The 18,552-nt window shown below is 53.4% G+C and overlaps 7 protein-coding genes across 7 annotated transcripts; 5 read left to right on the top strand and 2 right to left on the bottom strand.

Annotated features, from left to right (window-relative positions):
- Window positions 1–247: 247 nt before the first annotated feature.
- Window positions 248–3,775, top strand: AA0111_g5939 (hypothetical protein; the record flags this gene model as incomplete). Its single annotated transcript, XM_028652106.1, has 1 exon — window positions 248–3,775. The coding sequence occupies one exon, from the start codon at window positions 248–250 to the stop codon at window positions 3,773–3,775; it is 3,528 nt and encodes a 1,175-aa protein (XP_028506481.1).
- A 682-nt stretch (window positions 3,776–4,457) lies between these two features.
- AA0111_g5938 (hypothetical protein) lies at window positions 4,458–8,596 on the bottom strand (the record flags this gene model as incomplete). The annotated part of the gene is made up of 4 exons (XM_028652105.1): window positions 4,458–4,531; window positions 4,583–4,980; window positions 5,030–5,279; window positions 5,329–8,596. The coding sequence occupies 4 exons, from the start codon at window positions 8,594–8,596 to the stop codon at window positions 4,458–4,460; spliced, it is 3,990 nt and encodes a 1,329-aa protein (XP_028506482.1).
- A 1,883-nt stretch (window positions 8,597–10,479) lies between these two features.
- Window positions 10,480–11,448, top strand: AA0111_g5937 (hypothetical protein; the record flags this gene model as incomplete). Its single annotated transcript, XM_028652104.1, has 1 exon — window positions 10,480–11,448. The coding sequence occupies one exon, from the start codon at window positions 10,480–10,482 to the stop codon at window positions 11,446–11,448; it is 969 nt and encodes a 322-aa protein (XP_028506411.1).
- A 396-nt stretch (window positions 11,449–11,844) lies between these two features.
- Window positions 11,845–12,684, top strand: AA0111_g5936 (hypothetical protein; the record flags this gene model as incomplete). Its single annotated transcript, XM_028652103.1, has 1 exon — window positions 11,845–12,684. One exon carries the CDS (start codon window positions 11,845–11,847, stop codon window positions 12,682–12,684), a length of 840 nt encoding a protein of 279 aa, XP_028506412.1.
- Window positions 12,685–13,220: 536 nt separating this feature from the next.
- AA0111_g5935 (hypothetical protein) lies at window positions 13,221–14,174 on the top strand (the record flags this gene model as incomplete). The annotated part of the gene is made up of 3 exons (XM_028652102.1): window positions 13,221–13,529; window positions 13,593–14,091; window positions 14,143–14,174. The coding sequence occupies 3 exons, from the start codon at window positions 13,221–13,223 to the stop codon at window positions 14,172–14,174; spliced, it is 840 nt and encodes a 279-aa protein (XP_028506409.1).
- A 128-nt stretch (window positions 14,175–14,302) lies between these two features.
- AA0111_g5934 (Heat shock protein) lies at window positions 14,303–16,234 on the bottom strand (the record flags this gene model as incomplete). The annotated part of the gene is made up of 5 exons (XM_028652101.1): window positions 14,303–14,455; window positions 14,506–15,100; window positions 15,148–15,877; window positions 15,925–16,118; window positions 16,170–16,234. The coding sequence occupies 5 exons, from the start codon at window positions 16,232–16,234 to the stop codon at window positions 14,303–14,305; spliced, it is 1,737 nt and encodes a 578-aa protein (XP_028506410.1).
- Window positions 16,235–16,759: 525 nt separating this feature from the next.
- AA0111_g5933 (hypothetical protein) lies at window positions 16,760–17,603 on the top strand (the record flags this gene model as incomplete). Its single annotated transcript, XM_028652100.1, has 2 exons — window positions 16,760–17,365; window positions 17,412–17,603. 2 exons carry the CDS (start codon window positions 16,760–16,762, stop codon window positions 17,601–17,603), a joined length of 798 nt encoding a protein of 265 aa, XP_028506496.1.
- Between the last annotated feature and the right edge of the window lie 949 nt (window positions 17,604–18,552).

Genomic DNA, 18,552 nt, shown 5'->3' with positions numbered 1-18,552 from the left:
TGCGTCACCACCACCCAGCGCCCTGCACCGACGGCAGCCTGCATACGTCTCGAGTGCTGCGACGTGGGCACAGCGACAGCAGCGTCGCATGTAGAAGAACACGGCCGTCTTGCGCTCGCGGGTCATGGCTTCTTCCTAACAACGACAGAAGAGCCACCTTGCAGCGGTACACGGGCCAGCAGCGACAGGGACGGCAAAGGAGGATTAGGGTTTCGAGTGCGCCCTCGCTATGAGGCGCCTGGCTACCATGTCCCAACCTGAGCCCGACGTCTATGCCATGCTCGAGTCGTCTTTCCAAGCCTCCCCGAACCTACGCCAGACAAAGCGCCTGCCGCTCCGCACCGACGACTACCGCACCTACTCGAGAGCTGCAGCGCCCCTGAAACGAGACTACTCATACACCACACAAGCTACCGATGACACCGAGTCGACCATCGAAAGCGACCACAATACGCCGCTCCCCTCGCCCGGCCTGCTCAAGGGAGCAGACAGCGGCCTCCCGCCCACGCCGCCCACAGCTTCGCAGGACGGATCCTCCACCCAAATGCCCGAGCAACTGCCACTTGCCGACAGCGTACGCAACTCGCTCATTTCGCAAAAGTCGTCCCTCAGCACTCCAGTCAATGCGCGCAGTCCTCCCACGCCCGATCCCAGTCCGCCGCGAACCAACGCCTCGAATGCTTCCAACGCTACCAATGCCACGCTCGAACGACCGCCCATATACACATATCCCTCCTCAAGAGCGGACTCTTTCCAGACTGCTAGAGAGGACCCCTTCTCCTCGGATCGCGACGACAGCAGATCAGTGACACCCGCCAACGACAGGCTGAGCACTGTCGAGGAAGACCGAGGACTGGGCCTGGCATTCGAACACGACCAAAGTGATGTCACGCCGACCAACATCCAAGGCCCCTACTTCCCCGCTACTGAACAGGTGGATTCAACGGTCGGTGCTGAGGAAAACAAGGGTCCCCAGGTGGTCGAGGATATCCCAGATCGGGAGTGGAACACAGACCTCATGCGCAACGTAACGGTTCGCAGAAAACGCAGACCCGACTACAATTCTCCTCGCAAAGTATCCGCCCCAGAACCCGTCGCAAAGCCTGTCGCGCCCGTCGCAGAACCCATTGCCGAATCCGCCCCTGCCGTCACCATCGTCGAAGCCGCCTCCCCAACTCCAAGCAACAGAGCGCGACGCGCTTCCAGTCTGCGCGAACGCGTCGAGGCCAGCCACAACAGTCCCGTTACGCCGTCCATCGAGAACTTTGCGCATTCCATAGGGTGGCCCTCGGAGGGCGAAGGCATGTCGGCTGGCAAGCATCGCGATTCAACCAACAAGCGACTCTCGACAGCGTCAGTGGCTTCGACAGTAGTATCGGCCCATGTTATCATCACTCCGCCGCGAAGAACACAAACACTACGACACTCAGGACGGAACATGGCATACAGAAGAGACATCAGCGCGCCTTCGGAGCTTGGATCCGGAGCCTACTCAAATCGCAATTCGGTCATTTCCCAGTACGACGACGTGCCGCCTCGTCGCCTAGTGCACAAGAGGACCAACATTGCCGATAGGAGCGCGAGGTTTAGCACTGACTCCGATGTCAGTTCTCAGCGCATCATGTCTCCGTCTCTGTCGTTGCGATCGAGGACCATCGATAGCTCGGCGCATACACAGGCTCATCAGGAATCCTTACGGAACGTGCTACAACCTGCCGCGGACATACTAAGTCGACACAGCACAATTGCCCGATCAGGTGGCAGTTACCACAAACGAGTAAACTCAGCACCTGAACCCACAAGACGAACGCTGTCTTCGAAACCAAGGAACTTTACAGAGATCCTGCCGTCCGAAAGCCCAAGGCCGATTGAAACTACACAACCGCCTGTGGAGCGAGCACCATCGCCAACCCTTTCACCGAAGCCACGCCGAGCATCACCGACGTCGCGGAAAGGTCGACGACAAGAACCAGTGGTCACTGATGTGAAACTCCCAGGCGGTCTCGACAAGACCCTGTCCGATCTTCCTGACCAGGGTGTAGATGGACCAGCCGAACGCGATGTCTTCATGGGAGCGAGTCATCCTGTCGAAGACGCTCGTGTGCCGTCTGCGCTGACAGACAGAGTCAGACGCCTACTTGCGGCTCGTGAGACTGCAGAGGAAGCTACCCTCGTCGTTGATGCAAAGCAGAACCCTGCTACATCCGAGAACCTAGAGAAGTTCTCGCCGTTGAAAGATAGTGAGCCTCAGCGTCAACCATCAAGGCCAACTTCATGGGCGAAGCGGGCATCTCTACACCAGGAGAGCGCTTCCTTGTCTCCTGACGCGGCTGTCCGGCCCGTCGTAGACGATCGTGTATACACACCAGAGATGAAACGCCGCAGCCAGGCATCGCGACCTGACTCTGGAGACCACGGCCGCGTTAGTTTCGATCGATCCGCTTCGCGATCTGCTTCTCGGACTGAAGAGCATGCTAATGCCCGCCACCTGTACTCTCAATCGACGCCATTCTCCCAGTTCTCCGATACAGTCGAAGTCACCGAGGCAACTGCTGTGAGCATCTATCCCCACAACAACAACTCTCTGCTCGTTGTGCAGCAATCGCGTGGAAACTCCCTGTTGCCAGAGCAGCGTCAACTACAGGACGTCCGAGAGGTGCGGGCATCACCTACACCACCGTTTGTGGATGCAGACGAAGCACCTCAGGAGGCTCGCGAAGAGACTGATGAACCATACCCCCAGCCAACTTTGACCTTTGATCCCTCAACCCCGCCGATGCAGTCTGCCCCCCCCCAGCCCGACGGCGTGGACTCGCCTCTTAAAACCCCTCGAGACCCGCCAGTGCCACCTAAAATCAACTTCATTCCTCCTACACCCATGGAAGAGCTCGAGAAGGAGCTGGTACCTGGGCCACCAGGACCTCCTGAGCGATCTGATTCCCACCCCCAACGGCGACTATCTGTTTTGCAGCGAGCTCGGCGGTACTCTGACAATCTCATCACACCGCTTTTCGCTCGCGCTTCAAATAACCGAACCCGATACGCTAGTGAGTCTCACGGACACATTCACCGAAATCCCTCAGTCCCCAGTGTCAATGACGAAGATGGCACACTTCATCCTTTCTGGCGTCCGCGCGGTTTCTGGGACGGGTTTGAAGACGGTGACTCAGAGAGCGACGAGGAAGAAGGCCTGCCCCAGGGTGGCGACACCAGTGACATTGAAGATCCAGAGCCGGAGCCGGAGCCACCACGACCACGGCGTGCCAGCACTCTCGGCAACAAGCTGAAGGGCGGTTTCCGTGGCTCAGGCGGCTTCCTCATCGGCAACTCTCTCGGCGTTGAACGTGCGGGCACGAACAAACGTCGTCATCATGTCACTCTTCCACCACACTTCCGAACCCCACGCACAGCTGGCCATTTGGCGGAGCCCAAGGTCATTATCCAAGCACCCACACAGCCCCTGGGCCGTCACCGCGGCGGTGGCGTTACCAAGCGTCGTTCTAGCCACGACCTCCGTCGCAGCGCTTCCGTGCCAGACAACATGTCGACCGTCTCCTACGAGTACGAACAGTCTCGTAGAAGCCGAGGCTCCTGGCGCCAAGGCAAGAGCCTTCCTGGTCTGAAGAAATACCACGTCCAGTACATTGGCATATCTGGCGTTAAAGACAGACTAAGGGAGCGCCGTACAGAAAAAAGGCGAGAGAAGATTAGACGTAGTATCGGAAGTAGATATTACGTCGACCCTGTGGCTCCTGAATCCGCGTTTTCGCAGTAGCTTTTTGATTTCCGATTCTTCGCGTTTTCCCTATTGACAGTAATTGGATTCCCCCTATTCGTTCATCCAGCAAACACATATATATATATATCGCATACCCACCATCTTTTACGACGTCACGACCTGTTTGCATTTTGGCTATATACCTGGATAGGTTTGGGCTGGGAACCGGTTTTCCCTTTTAATCTCTTCTAGCTATTCAGCTAGCCTATCTTGTTTGTTTACATGGGAAGCGGGAGTGAGTTGAATCGCAGGAAAGCATCAAGTAACGACCTGCTTTACTTTAGCTTGTATATACTATGTAATCACCTCATGACAACATTCACCAATTTTACGCATACACACAATTGCCTCAACATCAACATCTATATTCGACGACGACGAAAACGTCTGGTATATGGAAATAATCGCTAATGAACATGCCGATAATGCTAGCAATCAATCTTGATGCCCTTACTCCTTGCAGAATGTTTCCCTACATGCCAATAGTGATATCTCATGCCTTGCCACTTTGAGTTGCACCTAAACGCCCAGAAGTGAGAAAAAAGAAGCGCCTGTCTTCCAGTCCAGAATGTACGGAGTAGGAGAAAGAGAAAGGAGATCTCCAGTGAGCCTCTTGCTCTGTTGTAACAAAGGGAATGTTGTTGTGGGGTATGTAGCCTTCGAGACTAAGAAAAGAGGATTATATCTTCCTTCGAACAGTAAACTTGCGCTCCATGGTCGCAGCAGGGAGTGCTTCGGCGAATGTATCGCGTGCTATTGCAACATTAGTTATAGGTTTCCCTCAGTGACTTTGACAAGACTTACTCTCCGCGGAATCAAACATGATAAGAATATCGTCATGCTCGCCCGGATACTCAATTTCGTCGAGACAAACAAATCGTCTTTTGGTGCCTGTCCAGCCTGTCACCCTACCCTCGGCCTTTTGGATCTTGCCCTCGCCGCGTCGTTCATCTACAGGCAGCGCGAACTTTGCGTCAACCAGCTTCAGTCCAAATTGTCCACCCTTATCCGTCTTCTGGAAAGTGTCGGTGAGGCGGAGTTGGAAGTTCATGGCATCAGCATGAGAGAAGTCTTCGAAGAAGGCGAGAAGCTGGATGATGTTGTCTTGTTCGACGATCTGCAGACGGATGCGGTTGGCGGTCCATTGCTTGTAGATGGGCACTACCATACGACGGCGGGATATGGAGAAGGAGTTTGCGAGACTAGGTAGGGTTAGTACATATCGAATCATGGCACAGAATATAAACGTACCCGTCGAATTTCACATGAAAGCCAGTAACAGCCAGCTGGAAGGTGTGAAGATCGTTGAACGAATTGAAGGTAAGTCGTCGGATCGTGGAGGCACTTGTAAGAGTTTTGAGTAGCTTCGCCAGCTCATCGGGAACATTAGGATCAGTACGGCTGGCGTCGACAGCCACGGCCATATCTTGCTGAGCCTCACGGAGGAGTGTGAGTTCGGCAGCTTCGTCAACTGGAAGGCGAACCAAGAGTTCGCCGGGTCCTGCAAACTGTCAGAATCATGTCGATCAACAAACAAAATCGAAACATACCCAAGTTCATGCGGTCAGAGACGATACCAGCAGTATGCCTACACATGATTCTCAAGCTCTCACTCATGACAGTGGGTGCTGACTCAAGTCCTGCAGCTTCTGGATCCTGGTTCATAACCTTGGCTTCCACCCACTGCAGTTTCTCAAGCACACGACTACCCTGCGTAAAGCCCTCTGCCTGGTCAGCGCTCTCAATGTGAAAAGCCTTGAGAGCCACTTGGGCGAATGTAGTTTCGCCCTCGGCGACGTTCATGGAGGTAAAAGTGCCAAACAGGTTGTTGCGATCCTTGCCATCCTGGAAAACAAGATGGGCTGTGCATGTTCTCAGCCTCTTATCGGCACCCTCTTCACGGAAGCGCAATCTCAGCGCAGGGGCTTGATCCGCTTCGGTCACGTATTCGAAGTTCATGGGCTCCTGTTTCGTGCCGAGCTCGTGGTTGATTGTGCTGACTTGCTTAGTCTGCTGCGGCGTGACGAGAACCATACGGTAGCCTCTGTGCAATTTTCGCTTGCCTGTACCTTCACTACTGCGTTCAATCCTCTGGAAGACCATGAGCTTGCAGCCTGATACGCGCTCAGCTGGGAACGCTGATGGCTTTGCAGGGTCCCTGTAACTCGCCTCTTTCAAATACATCTTACAGGCAAAACGCTCGTCTCTCCGTTCTCGTAAATCAGACTCCGTCCTGTTTGTGTGGTTGACAATAGACCAGAGGCTGCGGAAGTCACTCTCATGTAGCGCCATAGTGAGTACAAATCCATGTCGTAGCTGGACAGTAAGTTGTGATGACTGTTGCTTCCATTGGACGTCTTTCCATGTAAGCACCGATCCTGAGCCGACTAGGAGATTGATCAGACTGTTCTGGCTGCAGATGGCCAATTTGACCTGGTATTCTTCCTTGGATCGCATGACAGAGACAACGGCATCCATAGGAACACGATCTGTCGCAGGGTTGTCGGTCGACACAGAGGCCTTTACAAACATGCGAAAGTAGCAGAAGTCAGTCTTGGTGTCGGAAAGAGGTATGTACTGTGACAGGCTAAACTGCGATTGGCTGCCGTTGGGTGCAGGAAGCCCGGAAGTCAATACACTCGCCGCATCTGCAGGGAACGTGGGATATTCCTCCCATATTTTTTGGTCTTGTCCTTGGATGAGTGCTTGGGTCGGAGGCATGCTCTGGTGCTTCTTCATCGATCCCACGAGCAGCTTCAGGTAGTGGGCAATCGCATTCTGAATGTCGAACACCTCCGCGCTCGCAGCGTCTCCAGCTTTTCTTGCAAGATCAACCTGTGCATCGGGAGAGGCGTTGCCATATCCCTGTAAGCTGGGGTGGTTCGGAAGCACTTCAGAAATGATCCACCACACCTTGGCCAAGTCGACATGCGGTTGAGCGAGTCGCTCTTGGATCGGTTCGGCAGTCTTAGGCTGACTCCTTATCAAGTTCTCCATCCCTGTGCGTCCTTTGAGAAACCACCACGTAGCGACCCGGAGCCATTGCATCGGCGTGTGGTTGTTAACGTTGCCTCCAAGCTGAGCTGTCAGCTGGAAAATACCTCTCATATGTGTGATGCGCTCGGCAAAATCCCGGTATGCAAACTCGTTTGCTGACTTCGTATCCGAGCGAGCTAGAGGGGTCGCCGGTTTGGCGCTGGCACCCGAAGCATTTCGCGACGGTAACTGGCTTGGAGGCGCTGACACTGCGAGAGTCTGGGGTAGTGGAGAGGGTTGTAGAGACTGCGGGAGCGAAGAGGGTGGTTGCTGAGGTTGTGCTGAAAAATAGGATGCACCCTGGGGAAATTGGGGCGGAGTTGGGAGGTTTGGGCTGTCGTCAAGAGCCCCGAAAATAGCATTCTCCTTATTTGAGGGCACTCGTTTTATAGTAGTATCAACGAACGGGTCTGATCGCACAGCAGGGGAAGCACGTGCTTGTGAAGGGGAAAATGCAGTGTATTGAGATGGCGGTGATTGTGCTCCTGGTCGTCCTGGAGAGGGCCCACGTGCTCTAGATCGTTGAGGGTCTTCGGTATTCAAGGTCCCGGGGGGTGATGTCCTGGATTCGGATTGTGGGGTTTCCAGTGGTGTTCTTGCTGCGGCGGGTGTGTGGTATGAGGATGGAGGTGTACCGACGATGGACTGCTGGGAGCTTGTCTCGGAGTCTCGCCTTTGACCCGAGGCTGCTCGTTGTGACGCTTCGTGCAATGTCCTGCCCTCTTCCGATCGCATCTTTCGCCGCACTTTTTCCGCGAACGAGAGTGGCTCGTCATCGTCCTGCTCAGGCAATTGTCGCTCTGGCAGCTTAGGCACTGAAGGTATCGCATGCACAGGCTCGTGTTCAGCATCTCCCTCCATGGTGCTGAAGCCAGTCTGCGTGCGTTTGAGCGGTTTTGGTTGGAAATCGTCTTCTTCTTGGATCGTAGGCTCCCGTACTGACATGGTCCGCGACATGACTGGCGATAGGTTGTCCGAATCCTGGGAGTAGACAGAGTCTTCGCTGGGTCGCCTTGCAGAGAGAGCCGGTGTAGGCTCTGGAATACCGTCAAAGCCAGTCGGTGCCCTGGAGAGCGCCTTTGGGCGCTCCCCAAGCCCCATGGAGCCCATGTAACGCGGCGGTGTTGGTGGCAGTTGGGCGTGCGTGTTGATCTGGCCCATCTGCATCTTCTGGCCGAGCGGTGGGGATAGTTCGCCGGGGTTTGTGCGCGTTCTCGTGAGGTTGGTCCTGTACTCGGTCTGCGAGGGCGTCCTGCCTATGCCATTGCTGCGCGCTCCCAGATTCGCGTCGTCTTGCGGTACCTGGGACGGCAGTTTGTCCGCTTCGGGCACGCTTGCTGCCTTCTTGTTCTTGGCAACTTCCAACACAACATCTTCACACTCGTCTCCGCCATGGCCTATGACTTCGGGGACTGTGCGCACAAAACTCACGGTAAGGCCCTTCTTGCGCGTGCCTGTCTTCAGACCTCCCGGGCCTGGGCTTCTTCCGGCGGCGGCGGCGCTGGCCAATATCGCCTGTGCGCCAGGCCATCGCTGGGCGCTCGCGACATCTATGCGGGGTCGGGTGAAGGCCGAGGCGGCGGCAGCAGCGGCGGCGTCCTTTTGCTGCTGGGCGGCGCGGTCGGTCGAAGGCTTGAGGAAGTCGTTGATGTCGTGGTCGTCCGAGGGCGGCTTGGGCTTGGGCTGTGAGGCGGCGGCAAATTCGTTGGTCTTCTCGAAGATCTTGGTCTTCCAGCGGCTCTTGGAGAATAGTTTACTCCCGGCATCCTGAGCGTCCACCATGGTGCTGCCCGCAGACCAGATTCGGGGAGATTGATCGGGTGGGGAGGCTTCACAGGTGCGTCGGGGACAAGGCAAGAGGGTAGTGGTGCGCCGTCAAAGTTGGGAGGCGCGTCGGGGTGATCGCGTGCCTGGCTTGTTGGTGGGCGTCGTGTTTGCCGTCTTGGGTCAATTGATTCCGGCCGTCGACGTGTTCCGAGGGGTTGTCACTTCTCTAACAGGGTCCGGCCACATGAAACTGCCTGGTGCGAAGAACCAATGCCGCCTTCAGGTATATACAGAGAAAGAAAGGTGAATGGGAGAGAAGGCCACAGAACAGCGGACCGGCCAGGGACCCAACAACGTCGTGGAACCGCCGCTGTAGTTGCGGAGTAGTTTATCAGCTAAATTGCCAGGGTCGAAGCTAATTGCGCGCCGCCCGCTTATCGTTGCAAGCCTGCAGCGGTATCCTAAGCTCCTTTTGCGCCTGGAGCCTCGGGCTTTCTCTACACGAGCAAGATTGTCGTACTGCCGTACTGCGAAATTGCACTCTTGACTAACCTTGGGTTGCGCTTGGAAACGACGGGCCTCGAAATGTCTCGTGTTCGGAGCGCCAACGTCGACACACCCCACATTCAGCCCACCAGATCACGCCCGTGCGGCGGGCACTCGGTCCTACATTCACGCTTTCACTCGACAAGTCTCACCTCTTGGCGCCAAACTACCATAGCCTGATTGCGGCTCAAATTTACCTTTGTTGCGTCTTGCATATCCAGCATATACCCCTTAGCTAGTCGTTCACCAGCAACTCACCATCAACACCGCCCGCTCCTCTCCTGCCCAACCGTCTTACTTGCGTAGATCGTGGGCCCCAGCTTGTCAAGATCGTCATGACGTGCGTGGCATGTGTTTCACTCTTCTCTCCATGTGCACACCGTCTCAACCACCCCCCTAAAGTGCAATGGCGACAACAACAGCAAACACCTAACCGCTCAACCATACCTCGCTTGTAGGGCTATTGAGTCTCTCCCAAAACGGAAGACCACAGCATGGACTATGCCCGAAACAACACAGCGGCCGCTCCAAAGCGTGGAGTTGATAAGGCGTGGCAGGGATGCCGATCCCTTAGCCTACTTCATCGCCTCGGCTGTGACACCTGGCGTACCCAGCACGTCTAAATATACTCGGAACGGACGACTTTGCCTTCCGCAAGCGCATATCAACAGCAGTACCGCAAGAGCTTGCGCATGTCCAGAGCCGACTCTTGTAGCCTCGATGAAGCCGAAGAAGAGATGGTTCTTCGCGCATTTTGCGGTATAATTGAACACCCGGTGCTTACTTTTCCCGCTAGCGGCCTTGATCGCCGCTTATTGGCCACATGTCCTTTAGCGATATGCAGTGGTGAGCCGACTGTAGGATTGAAATGAGCGCTCATCATTCCAATTACAAGCCGGTTGGTGGCGCGTCCCGAAGTAGGGACGACAACAATGAGACCTTAGCAGACTTTTGCGATATCTGACCATGCTACCATGGACAACCTTGGAAGTCTACAGGCGACGCATGCCCATGCTGCTAGGGCAGATATCGCCTTGAGAAAGACAATATCCTTCTCCATCGTCACCAGTGCGATTCTACGCTTCAATGCTCCCACCACCGTATAATGTGTGAGCCGTTGTTGGCCGGTGTTTGGTTGACTACACATTTAAGTTCAACCAACACTTGATCGTCGTCTTCAAGAGCCGCAGGTGGGGCTCTACGTTGCGGCAATGACGGAAGCAAGCCCCATACCATCGTCATAAGTTCATACACCGTTGCTTCTGAACACAACCCCTCCTAAAACTCCCCGCGATACTTCAGAATCCCCTCATCCCCATATTCTCAGCCGTCTCTTCCATTGCATCACTAAAATGTCGTCTCAAGCCAGCTCTGAACCCCTCCAAATTTACGAGATATCCGACTTTAAGTTCCAAAATGGCTCTACACTACCAAAACTCAAAGTGGCTTACAAGATCCTCAACCCGCACAACAGCAAGATAGCAGTTGTTCACACGTGCTTCAAGGGTCGTATTGACACAACCCTCACGCACGCCGACGCCGCTCTGGAGAACCATAAGATCATCCTCATCGCCCTTCTTGGCAATGGCGAATCTTCTAGTCCGTCAAACACGCCCAGCTTTCCCAGTACCATCGAATACATGGATTGCATCAACGCTCAGTACCCTCTCCTTACCCAAGAACTTGGTATCAAAGAAGTGGACGTCATGCTAGGATTCTCGATGGGGGGCCAGATCACTTATCATTGGATAACTGCCCATCCTGATTTCGTCAAGCACGCCGTAATCGTCTGCTCATCGGCCCAAACAAGCAGACACAACTACCAATTCCTCGAGGGGCCAAAAGCAGCACTGGAGAATGCAAAGAGCCCCGAAACGGGTCGTAGGGCATTCGCAAAAGCGTACTCGGCATGGTTAACAAGCGCCGAATGGTTCGATGAAGAATGTTACAAAGCAATGGGCTTCCAGCAACTGCGGGACTGGGACGACAACGTCACGATACAAGGCTATGAAAGCTGGAGTGGTGACGATCTCAAGGTTATGTTGGGAATGTGGCAGCGTGGGGACATGACTCGATGCACCAAAGCAGGAGACCTTGAGTCGGCACTAAAAGGTATCAAGGCAAAAGTTTTGCTGATGCCCTGTGAAACAGACCAGTATTTCCGGCCATATGTCAGCGAGAGAGAAGCCAAGAGTTTGGAAGATGTAACGGTGGAGATTATCCCGAGTATCTGGGGACATATTGGAGGTGGCGGGGCGAATCCGAAAGATGTGGACTGGATGGATCATCGCATCAAGCTGTTTTTGCGGGGTTTGGTCTGATGTTGACAGATCACGTTGAAGATGAGCATGTTTCAAGCACATTCATCGTTACAAGGCTATAGAAGCTTGTCAAGATGGAGTGACCTATACACGTAATACCCAACGTAGTCGAAACGAGCCTTAATCAGATATGAAGGTTGTGTTAAAAGAAATAACCGTTGCGGTGCATAGGCCCAATTTTGTTACAAGGCTTAATGTCGAACGTCTGCGATGATGTTTCAGGTCGCCGCGAACCAATCGCGGAGGAGCCTCGTCGATATGTCACCGCCAAGCTCCTACATCCGCTGCCTCAACTCCACCCAGGCACCTTCTCGAAGATGCACCTGCACCGCTGTGCGCAATCTTCAGAAGACAGCTGTATAATCACATTCACCCATCAGTATCTCTGCAGCGAAAATGGTGACTTCCCCAGCAACTTCGTCGTCGGAACAAACCTCCGATACCGCAGCTCCCAGGAGCCGGCGGTCACGCGTGTCGGCTGAGCACACATTGAACAGAGTGCGCGAGAACCAGAGGAGACATCGGGCCCGACAGCGAGACCACGTCGCCTCTCTTGAGCAAAAGCTTGCAGAGACTGAGAAACTGCTTGCGGAGGCAAGGGCGGAAATCGCCGTGCTAAAAGGACAATCGGCCACCAACTCACAACAGCAAACCAACGACGATCAAATCGAAAAAGCGGCGCGAGGAGTAAGATATGAAGAAGGAGGGAGTTCTGGACTGCAAGAAATACCATGCCCAGCACCATCCAGCCAGCAAAACTCGCTAGCCCTCACCGTCCAACCAGGAGCCGACATCGACCCGCAGCTGGCCTACCCTGATGTCCCCATTCCAGACCTTTCCTTCCTTGGCGATTCATCCTTCTATCTGTCGTCGAATACCTCGCCTACAACTTCGCTCTTGGCCATTCCGTCACAGGACCTTAACATCATCTCCAGCGACAACACTACCACCGGCCCACCACCATGTTGTAGCGACCCATTACCGTTATCGAATTCGACTAATGACTTGGAGTGCTCGTCGTGCAAGACTAAACCTCCACCCGATCCATCAGAGAGCACTACGCTGTGCGCTCAGGCATTTGTTATGATTGGGCAGCAAAACTTTAGGAATCTAGATCCGGATACCATTCGACTTTGGTTGGCGCAGGGACTGAGACGAGCGCAAAGGGAAGGTGAGGGATGTAGGGTTGAAAACGGGGCGTTGATGAGGTTGTTGGATTTTATCAGCGGATTGTAGGGTTCGACGTTGGTTATGAAGATGGTTTCCTGTCGAGACTTAGACACCTGACTAGAATTTGGCATGACGTGTACGATGGGGCTCTCTTGAAGCAGTATAGACTATCGGTGCCTACCGACGCAGGAGTGTGGTTCCAGATGTAGGTCTCTTTTCATTTTGTATTTATGGAATATTGGAATGATAGCAGTGCTACCACTCGTCTCGTTTTTCTTTTGCACTAAGCAATACAATACCTCATGCCTACAACACTTTATGCCAACTCACACAATCATTGCCTGGTTGCCTAATCTAACAAAAAGATGGGCGAGACCAACGAATATGTGTGATACAACGATGTGCGGGGTAAAGCCGCTTACCCAATATTCAAATGACATATCACTCCATTCGAGTGACATACCGACTAGGTTTTTATATCAATAATTTCCAACCTACCGAAGCCGTTACTGCTATCCTCAGTCTATCTATCTACCCGAGCAAGGAACAACTAGGCATATCTTCCATTAATTCCATTCAAACCCAAGCAATCAAATCCGATCATGACCTCAGACCTAGATACAACATACTCAACCATCCACGCACGCTACACCGCCACTGCACTATCCAAAAGCCCAAGCACTAATAATGCATCCGCCGTTGCTCGCACATTCGGCTACACACAGGCTGAACTTTCTTCCATCCCTACGGATTCAAACATTGGTCTGAGCTGTGGAAACCCACTCGCATTAGCGAACCTGAAAGAGGGTGAGACGGTCATCGATCTAGGCTGTGGAGCAGGTTTCGATGTTTTCCTTGCTGCAAAGAGGGTAGGAGAAACGGGAAAGGCTATTGGTATAGATATGAACGAGGTTCGTGTTTCCATCGTTCAAGTGACATGAGAAGAGTGACGAAGATTAACAAGTTCGACATAGCACATGCTTCAGAAAGCGCGTCTCAATGCCGATAAATCAGGTACACGCAACACCGACTTCATACACTCTCTTATTACATCCATCCCCCAGCTCGAGAGTTCCACCGCTGACGTCGTGACGTCGAATTGCGTGATAAATCTCGTTCCTAAAGTCTCCAAGCATCTAGTCTTCAAGGAGATGTACCGGTTGCTCAAGCCAGGTGGTCGGGTAGCCATATCAGATATTCTCCTGAAGAAAGATCTGCCAGAGAATCTGAAGAACAACGTAGCGTTACTTGTAGGGTGCGTAGCAGGAGCGAGTAAGAAGGAGGAGTACGAGGGGTGGCTGGAGGAAGCGGGGTTCAAAGAGTCAATTGTTGCGGAGGCGGGTGGCGATTTGAACATTTACAAGGGCGAGAAAGACCTCGGCGTAGAGCCACGGTCGTGCTGTGGTGGAGACGGAGGTGTGGCGGAGGACATGAGAAGAGAACTCCAGGATGTTGATTTGAATGAATGGGCTGGTAAGTAAGTGAGGGGATCTATTCGTCCGACAGCAACTAACTGGGTCATAGCATCCTTCAAGATATACGCCGTCAAGCCATGAGACAGAGATCAAGTGTGAAGAGAGAAATCGTAAATGTTTCATTACCTATACGCTATGCAGATAGAAAAGACCCATATAAACATACAAAATGTGAATCATGCATCGTCACATTGACCAATCATGAAAGTCTATCGTCCCATCCTGATGACACCGGCGTGCACCAGCTTCTGGATCTTGGAACGAATGCTTGGGTTCTTCAGGTGCTCTTGCAGAGCCGCAGGGTCGTCCTTAGCCTGTTGAAGAATGGCCTGCATAACCGGATCTTGTAAAATGCCGACAATCTAAAATATGTTAGTACAAGGATATAGTTTGCGAGTTGGATAAGACGTACCTCAGGATCACGCTGAATACGCTCCATGGTCTGCTGCTCAGTCTCGCCCTCGCGTGCAGAGTATTGTGCTTGCAGAGCCTTGGACTCTTGTTGTTGAATCTCCCGTGCGTTCTTGCCATCCTTGTCGTGTTCCATGGCTTCTGCGCAGACGTTGATACATTTGTTGTACTCGCGCATGGTGAAGTATGCCTGGGCTTTCCGCAGGTATGCCCGGATGAAGTCGGGGTCGCGCTTGATTGCCTCGTCACAGTCCTGTACTGCCGATGGGAACTCAAGCAGCTTGATGAAACAGGCGGCGCGGTTAGAATATCCTCTTGGGTCGTCCGGTGCGCGCTTTATCATCTCCGAGTATGCCTCCACGGCCTCTGGCCAGTTGGACTCCTTGAATTTGGCATTACCGAGCTCGCGCGCCTTCTCAGCCTCTTCAGGGTTGATGTATGACTCCCTCTCCTTGATGACCTTGGCTTTCTCTGCAGCACGGAGCTTTGCAAGGACTTCGGGTGTGCGGTGTTCGGTTTGTGCCTTTTGGTAGTACTTGATTGCGTTGCCAAGATCACCCATCTTTTCGTAGGCGGTACCGATGCGTGCAAAGGCCCTGCATAGTGTTAGCGCATAATTATTGCAAGACAGAACGTGACATACTTGGCAATGATCTTGAAGTCGGCCAGGATCTCGCGACCATACTCGACAGCCTCATTACAAGCCTGAATGCAGCCTTCGTAGTCGCCCTTCTCGAACTTGGCAGCTCCAAGGTTGGTCTTGTATGTGATGTCCTTGTGTGTTTCCCAGGCCTTGTTGTAGTTCTCAATAGCCTCGTCGAATTGTCGTTTCTTGTAGAACTCGGTTCCCTTCTTCTTCAGCTCGTCGGCCTCGGCCTTTGCCTTCTTCGCAGCCTTGTCCTCCTCAGACTCTTCTACCGGTTCTGGCTCTGGCTCTGGCTCTGGCGCCTTCTTGGGTTGGCTGGGAGCTGGTCGTGCATCAGGCATCTCGACGTCCTCCTCGGCTTCTTTGGCACCTGCATCGCCTGCGCCTCCAGCACCAGGTCCCTGACCGAACGACATGTCAATGCCTAGCAGGACGCTCATAACTTGGAGGAAGCGGGGATCCTGCATGAAGGCGCCAGCCATGTTGGGGTTCTTCTGTAGCTGCTGAAGCTTGCTCATGAACTCTGCATCGCCGAGGAGAGCGGCCGTCTTGGGATTCGCGGCGAGCTTTTGGATCATGTTGGGGTCGCTGAACATGCCACCGAGGCCTGCACCGCTGTCGTTCGCCTCTGCCTCGACTGCGCGCTTGACAGCATCGAGACCGGACTTTGCTTGAGCATTGCTTGGGTCGAGCTTGAGTGCCTCCTCAAAGGCTTCTGTGGCTGCCACTGTCGGGAGTTAGCAACATTCTCTCATAGATGGGATCCACACGTACCCAAGTCACCTTCGCCGTGTAGTGCCGTTCCCTTGCGACCCCAGCCCTTGGCCCAGTCTGGCTTGATTTCCGTCACCTTGTTCGCATCGTCGAGCGCCTTCTGCCAGTCTTTTAACGAGGCATATGCGCCTGATCGGTTCGAGTATAGGACGTGATTTGAGGGGTCGAGCTCGATTGCCTGTGAGAACTTCTCGCTGGAGTTTGTTAGTAAACTGTCGCTAGGCAGCGTTTGCGGGGGACCCTACATGGACTCGGCGAACTTCTTCTCAGCGAAGAGCTTGTTTCCCTCTGCTTTTAGTGCGTCCGCCATGTTGGAGGTATTTTCGATTTAGGGTGATTCGGGAATGTGACTGCGAATCTGCTTGGTACACCGCGCGTACGAGGGACAGGCTCTGAATTATAGTTTGATGTGTAGCTAGAATGTTCGATTGCGGAGCTCTGCTTGGGAAAGGCGTCCGTGCGGGCAGCCGTCTACAGGGCTCGTCATATACCCCACCACGAGCCTCACGCATCTCACTTTCAGCTTGGTGAGTACTATCTCAGCCCTCGTTCAGCCCCTCCTGTGCGCCCTTCTTTCACCTTCTACGCGACTGCTTTGTTCAGCCTTTGGAGACAATGACGAAATCTTGCGGCCGACTGCAAGCTTTTGCCTTTTCTACGCGTTTTGTCGTCTGCAAAAGCTGATGCGTGAATACGCGGGTGTTCATACTAACTTTCTCAACAAGTTCGCACCTGGAAGAATCTGAGGCCACAGTTATTTCATTTCCAAGATACAGTCCATCTCTTCTCCAGCCTATCAATTTCTTCGTCCAAGTTCATCAGCCGAAATTCCATCATGAGCCAACTCGTTTGCCAGGCCCAGTGGAATGCTGAGGCTGCTTCAAGTGGACATCATGACAAGATCATGGTCCAGAATCTAGAGGTTGTTGTAAATGCAGGCAAAGACGTCTGGGGGCGCCAGAAAAAGCAGCGCGCCTTGATCAGCGTCACGTTGACATTGGGGAAGCAGTTCACATCGGCTTCTTCTACGGATTCTGTCGATGATAGTACAGTTCACTATGGTACGCTCAGCAAGGCTATACAAGCACGCTTTAAAGATGACACCATGGCCTGGATGTCAACTGCCGCTCTGTCGGCCGCTGTCTCTAAAAGTGTACGCGACGTCGCAGGCTCGACAAACATATATGCGATCGAAACGAACATATGTTACATGAAAGGCAGCATGTTCGGCGAAGGCGCTGGACACATTACATCTCGCATTGAAAGGACTGGCACCCATTCGAACGTGCTGTATCTGCGCGACGTCCGCATCCCATGCTTGATTGGTGTCAACGCCAATGAGAGGTTGCAGAAGCAGCCCGTAGTCCTCAACGTTTGGGTTGACAACATACATGACTCTCGTGTTGAAGACTACCCCCAATTGGAGACCCTCTTGTTTGAGGTAAGCACAACAAAACATAAAAGTCCACACTGACTGACCGACGTAGTTGATATCCGGGTCTACTTTCCAAACTATTGAGAGCCTACTAGCGTGGCTGGTTGAAGAACTTAGACAAAAGTTCTTCACGCAAGAAGTAGACCAGAGCGCATGGATCAAGCTGAGGATCGAAAAGCCTCATGCTGTGCCTTTTGCAGACGCACCCGCCGTCGAAGTAACACGACCAGTACGGTCGAACTAGGGCGAAGCTGTATTACTAGTGAACTGCCGTAGTGGGTCAAATCATCGCTCCAGCCATGGAAATGTCTGCAAGTTTTCCCAGACGCAAGCCACAGGAACAGCTAGAGCAACAGCTAAGGATGTCTGTTCCTGACTTGGGCTAGGGGGTAGGTCCGTTAGCGCAGCCGGTACCGATTCAGTCTCCACTTCCAATAATTGTCCCTGTCTTACACCTGCGACATGTACTTGGGAACTGCCAAGCGTCTAAGCTTGTTAGAAGCTCACTGCCATCTTGGTTCTCGGTATCGCGGGTATCCCTAGACAAAGTGATTGTGTGCTTGACTGATATCATTCTTGTTTGAGCGCAATGTAATTGGTTGGTCACTAGTATCGATACATCACAGATCAAGCCACTACAGAGGCTTGACGAGTTTCCAACACAGAAATTTACGGTGGAGATAGGCGTTATTGAGGCTGCCGTCTGACATGGGCATCGTTGTTGTCTGAATACACCGACTAGTAGTAGATCCCCCACGTGGTTCAAAGCCACATCAGACGTGTACCTGCGCCACTATTGCAGCCACGACTTTCACTTGGAGCCGCTGCTCACGCGTAGATCTTGGGAGTCCTCATTCATCCGGTTCCCCACTGTATTCGCCTCCGCGTTGCATTGTGCATTTGCCACTGCGGAAAAATTGTAACATGGCTGCAAGCTGGGGAAGTCTGTTGGGGAGCACTGGGAGCAAGTCGGAATAGCGGTCTTGGGGCAACGTCAGGTTTACTGCATACCCCTGCTAGTGCCGCGGCCAGATGAGGGGCTTTTCAATTTATCGACATAGCTCTCCGAAAAGTTATTCAACAATTGTGCATCATGAGGTTGAGCAGATAGGCGGCCGCGCAGCCATTCGATAGTCGCTCTTGACTCGGGCGGATACGGGAGGTTGGGGAGGAGCGTCGCAAGACGAGGCCTT

The sequence above is a fragment of the Alternaria arborescens genome, assembly GCF_004154835.1.
Source record: "Alternaria arborescens strain FERA 675 chromosome Unknown contig_12, whole genome shotgun sequence".
NCBI classification, from domain to species: Eukaryota; Fungi; Ascomycota; class Dothideomycetes; order Pleosporales; family Pleosporaceae; genus Alternaria; species Alternaria arborescens.
The sequence above is the reverse complement of the archived record's forward strand: the minus strand, read 5'-3'. Positions and strand labels throughout refer to the sequence as shown.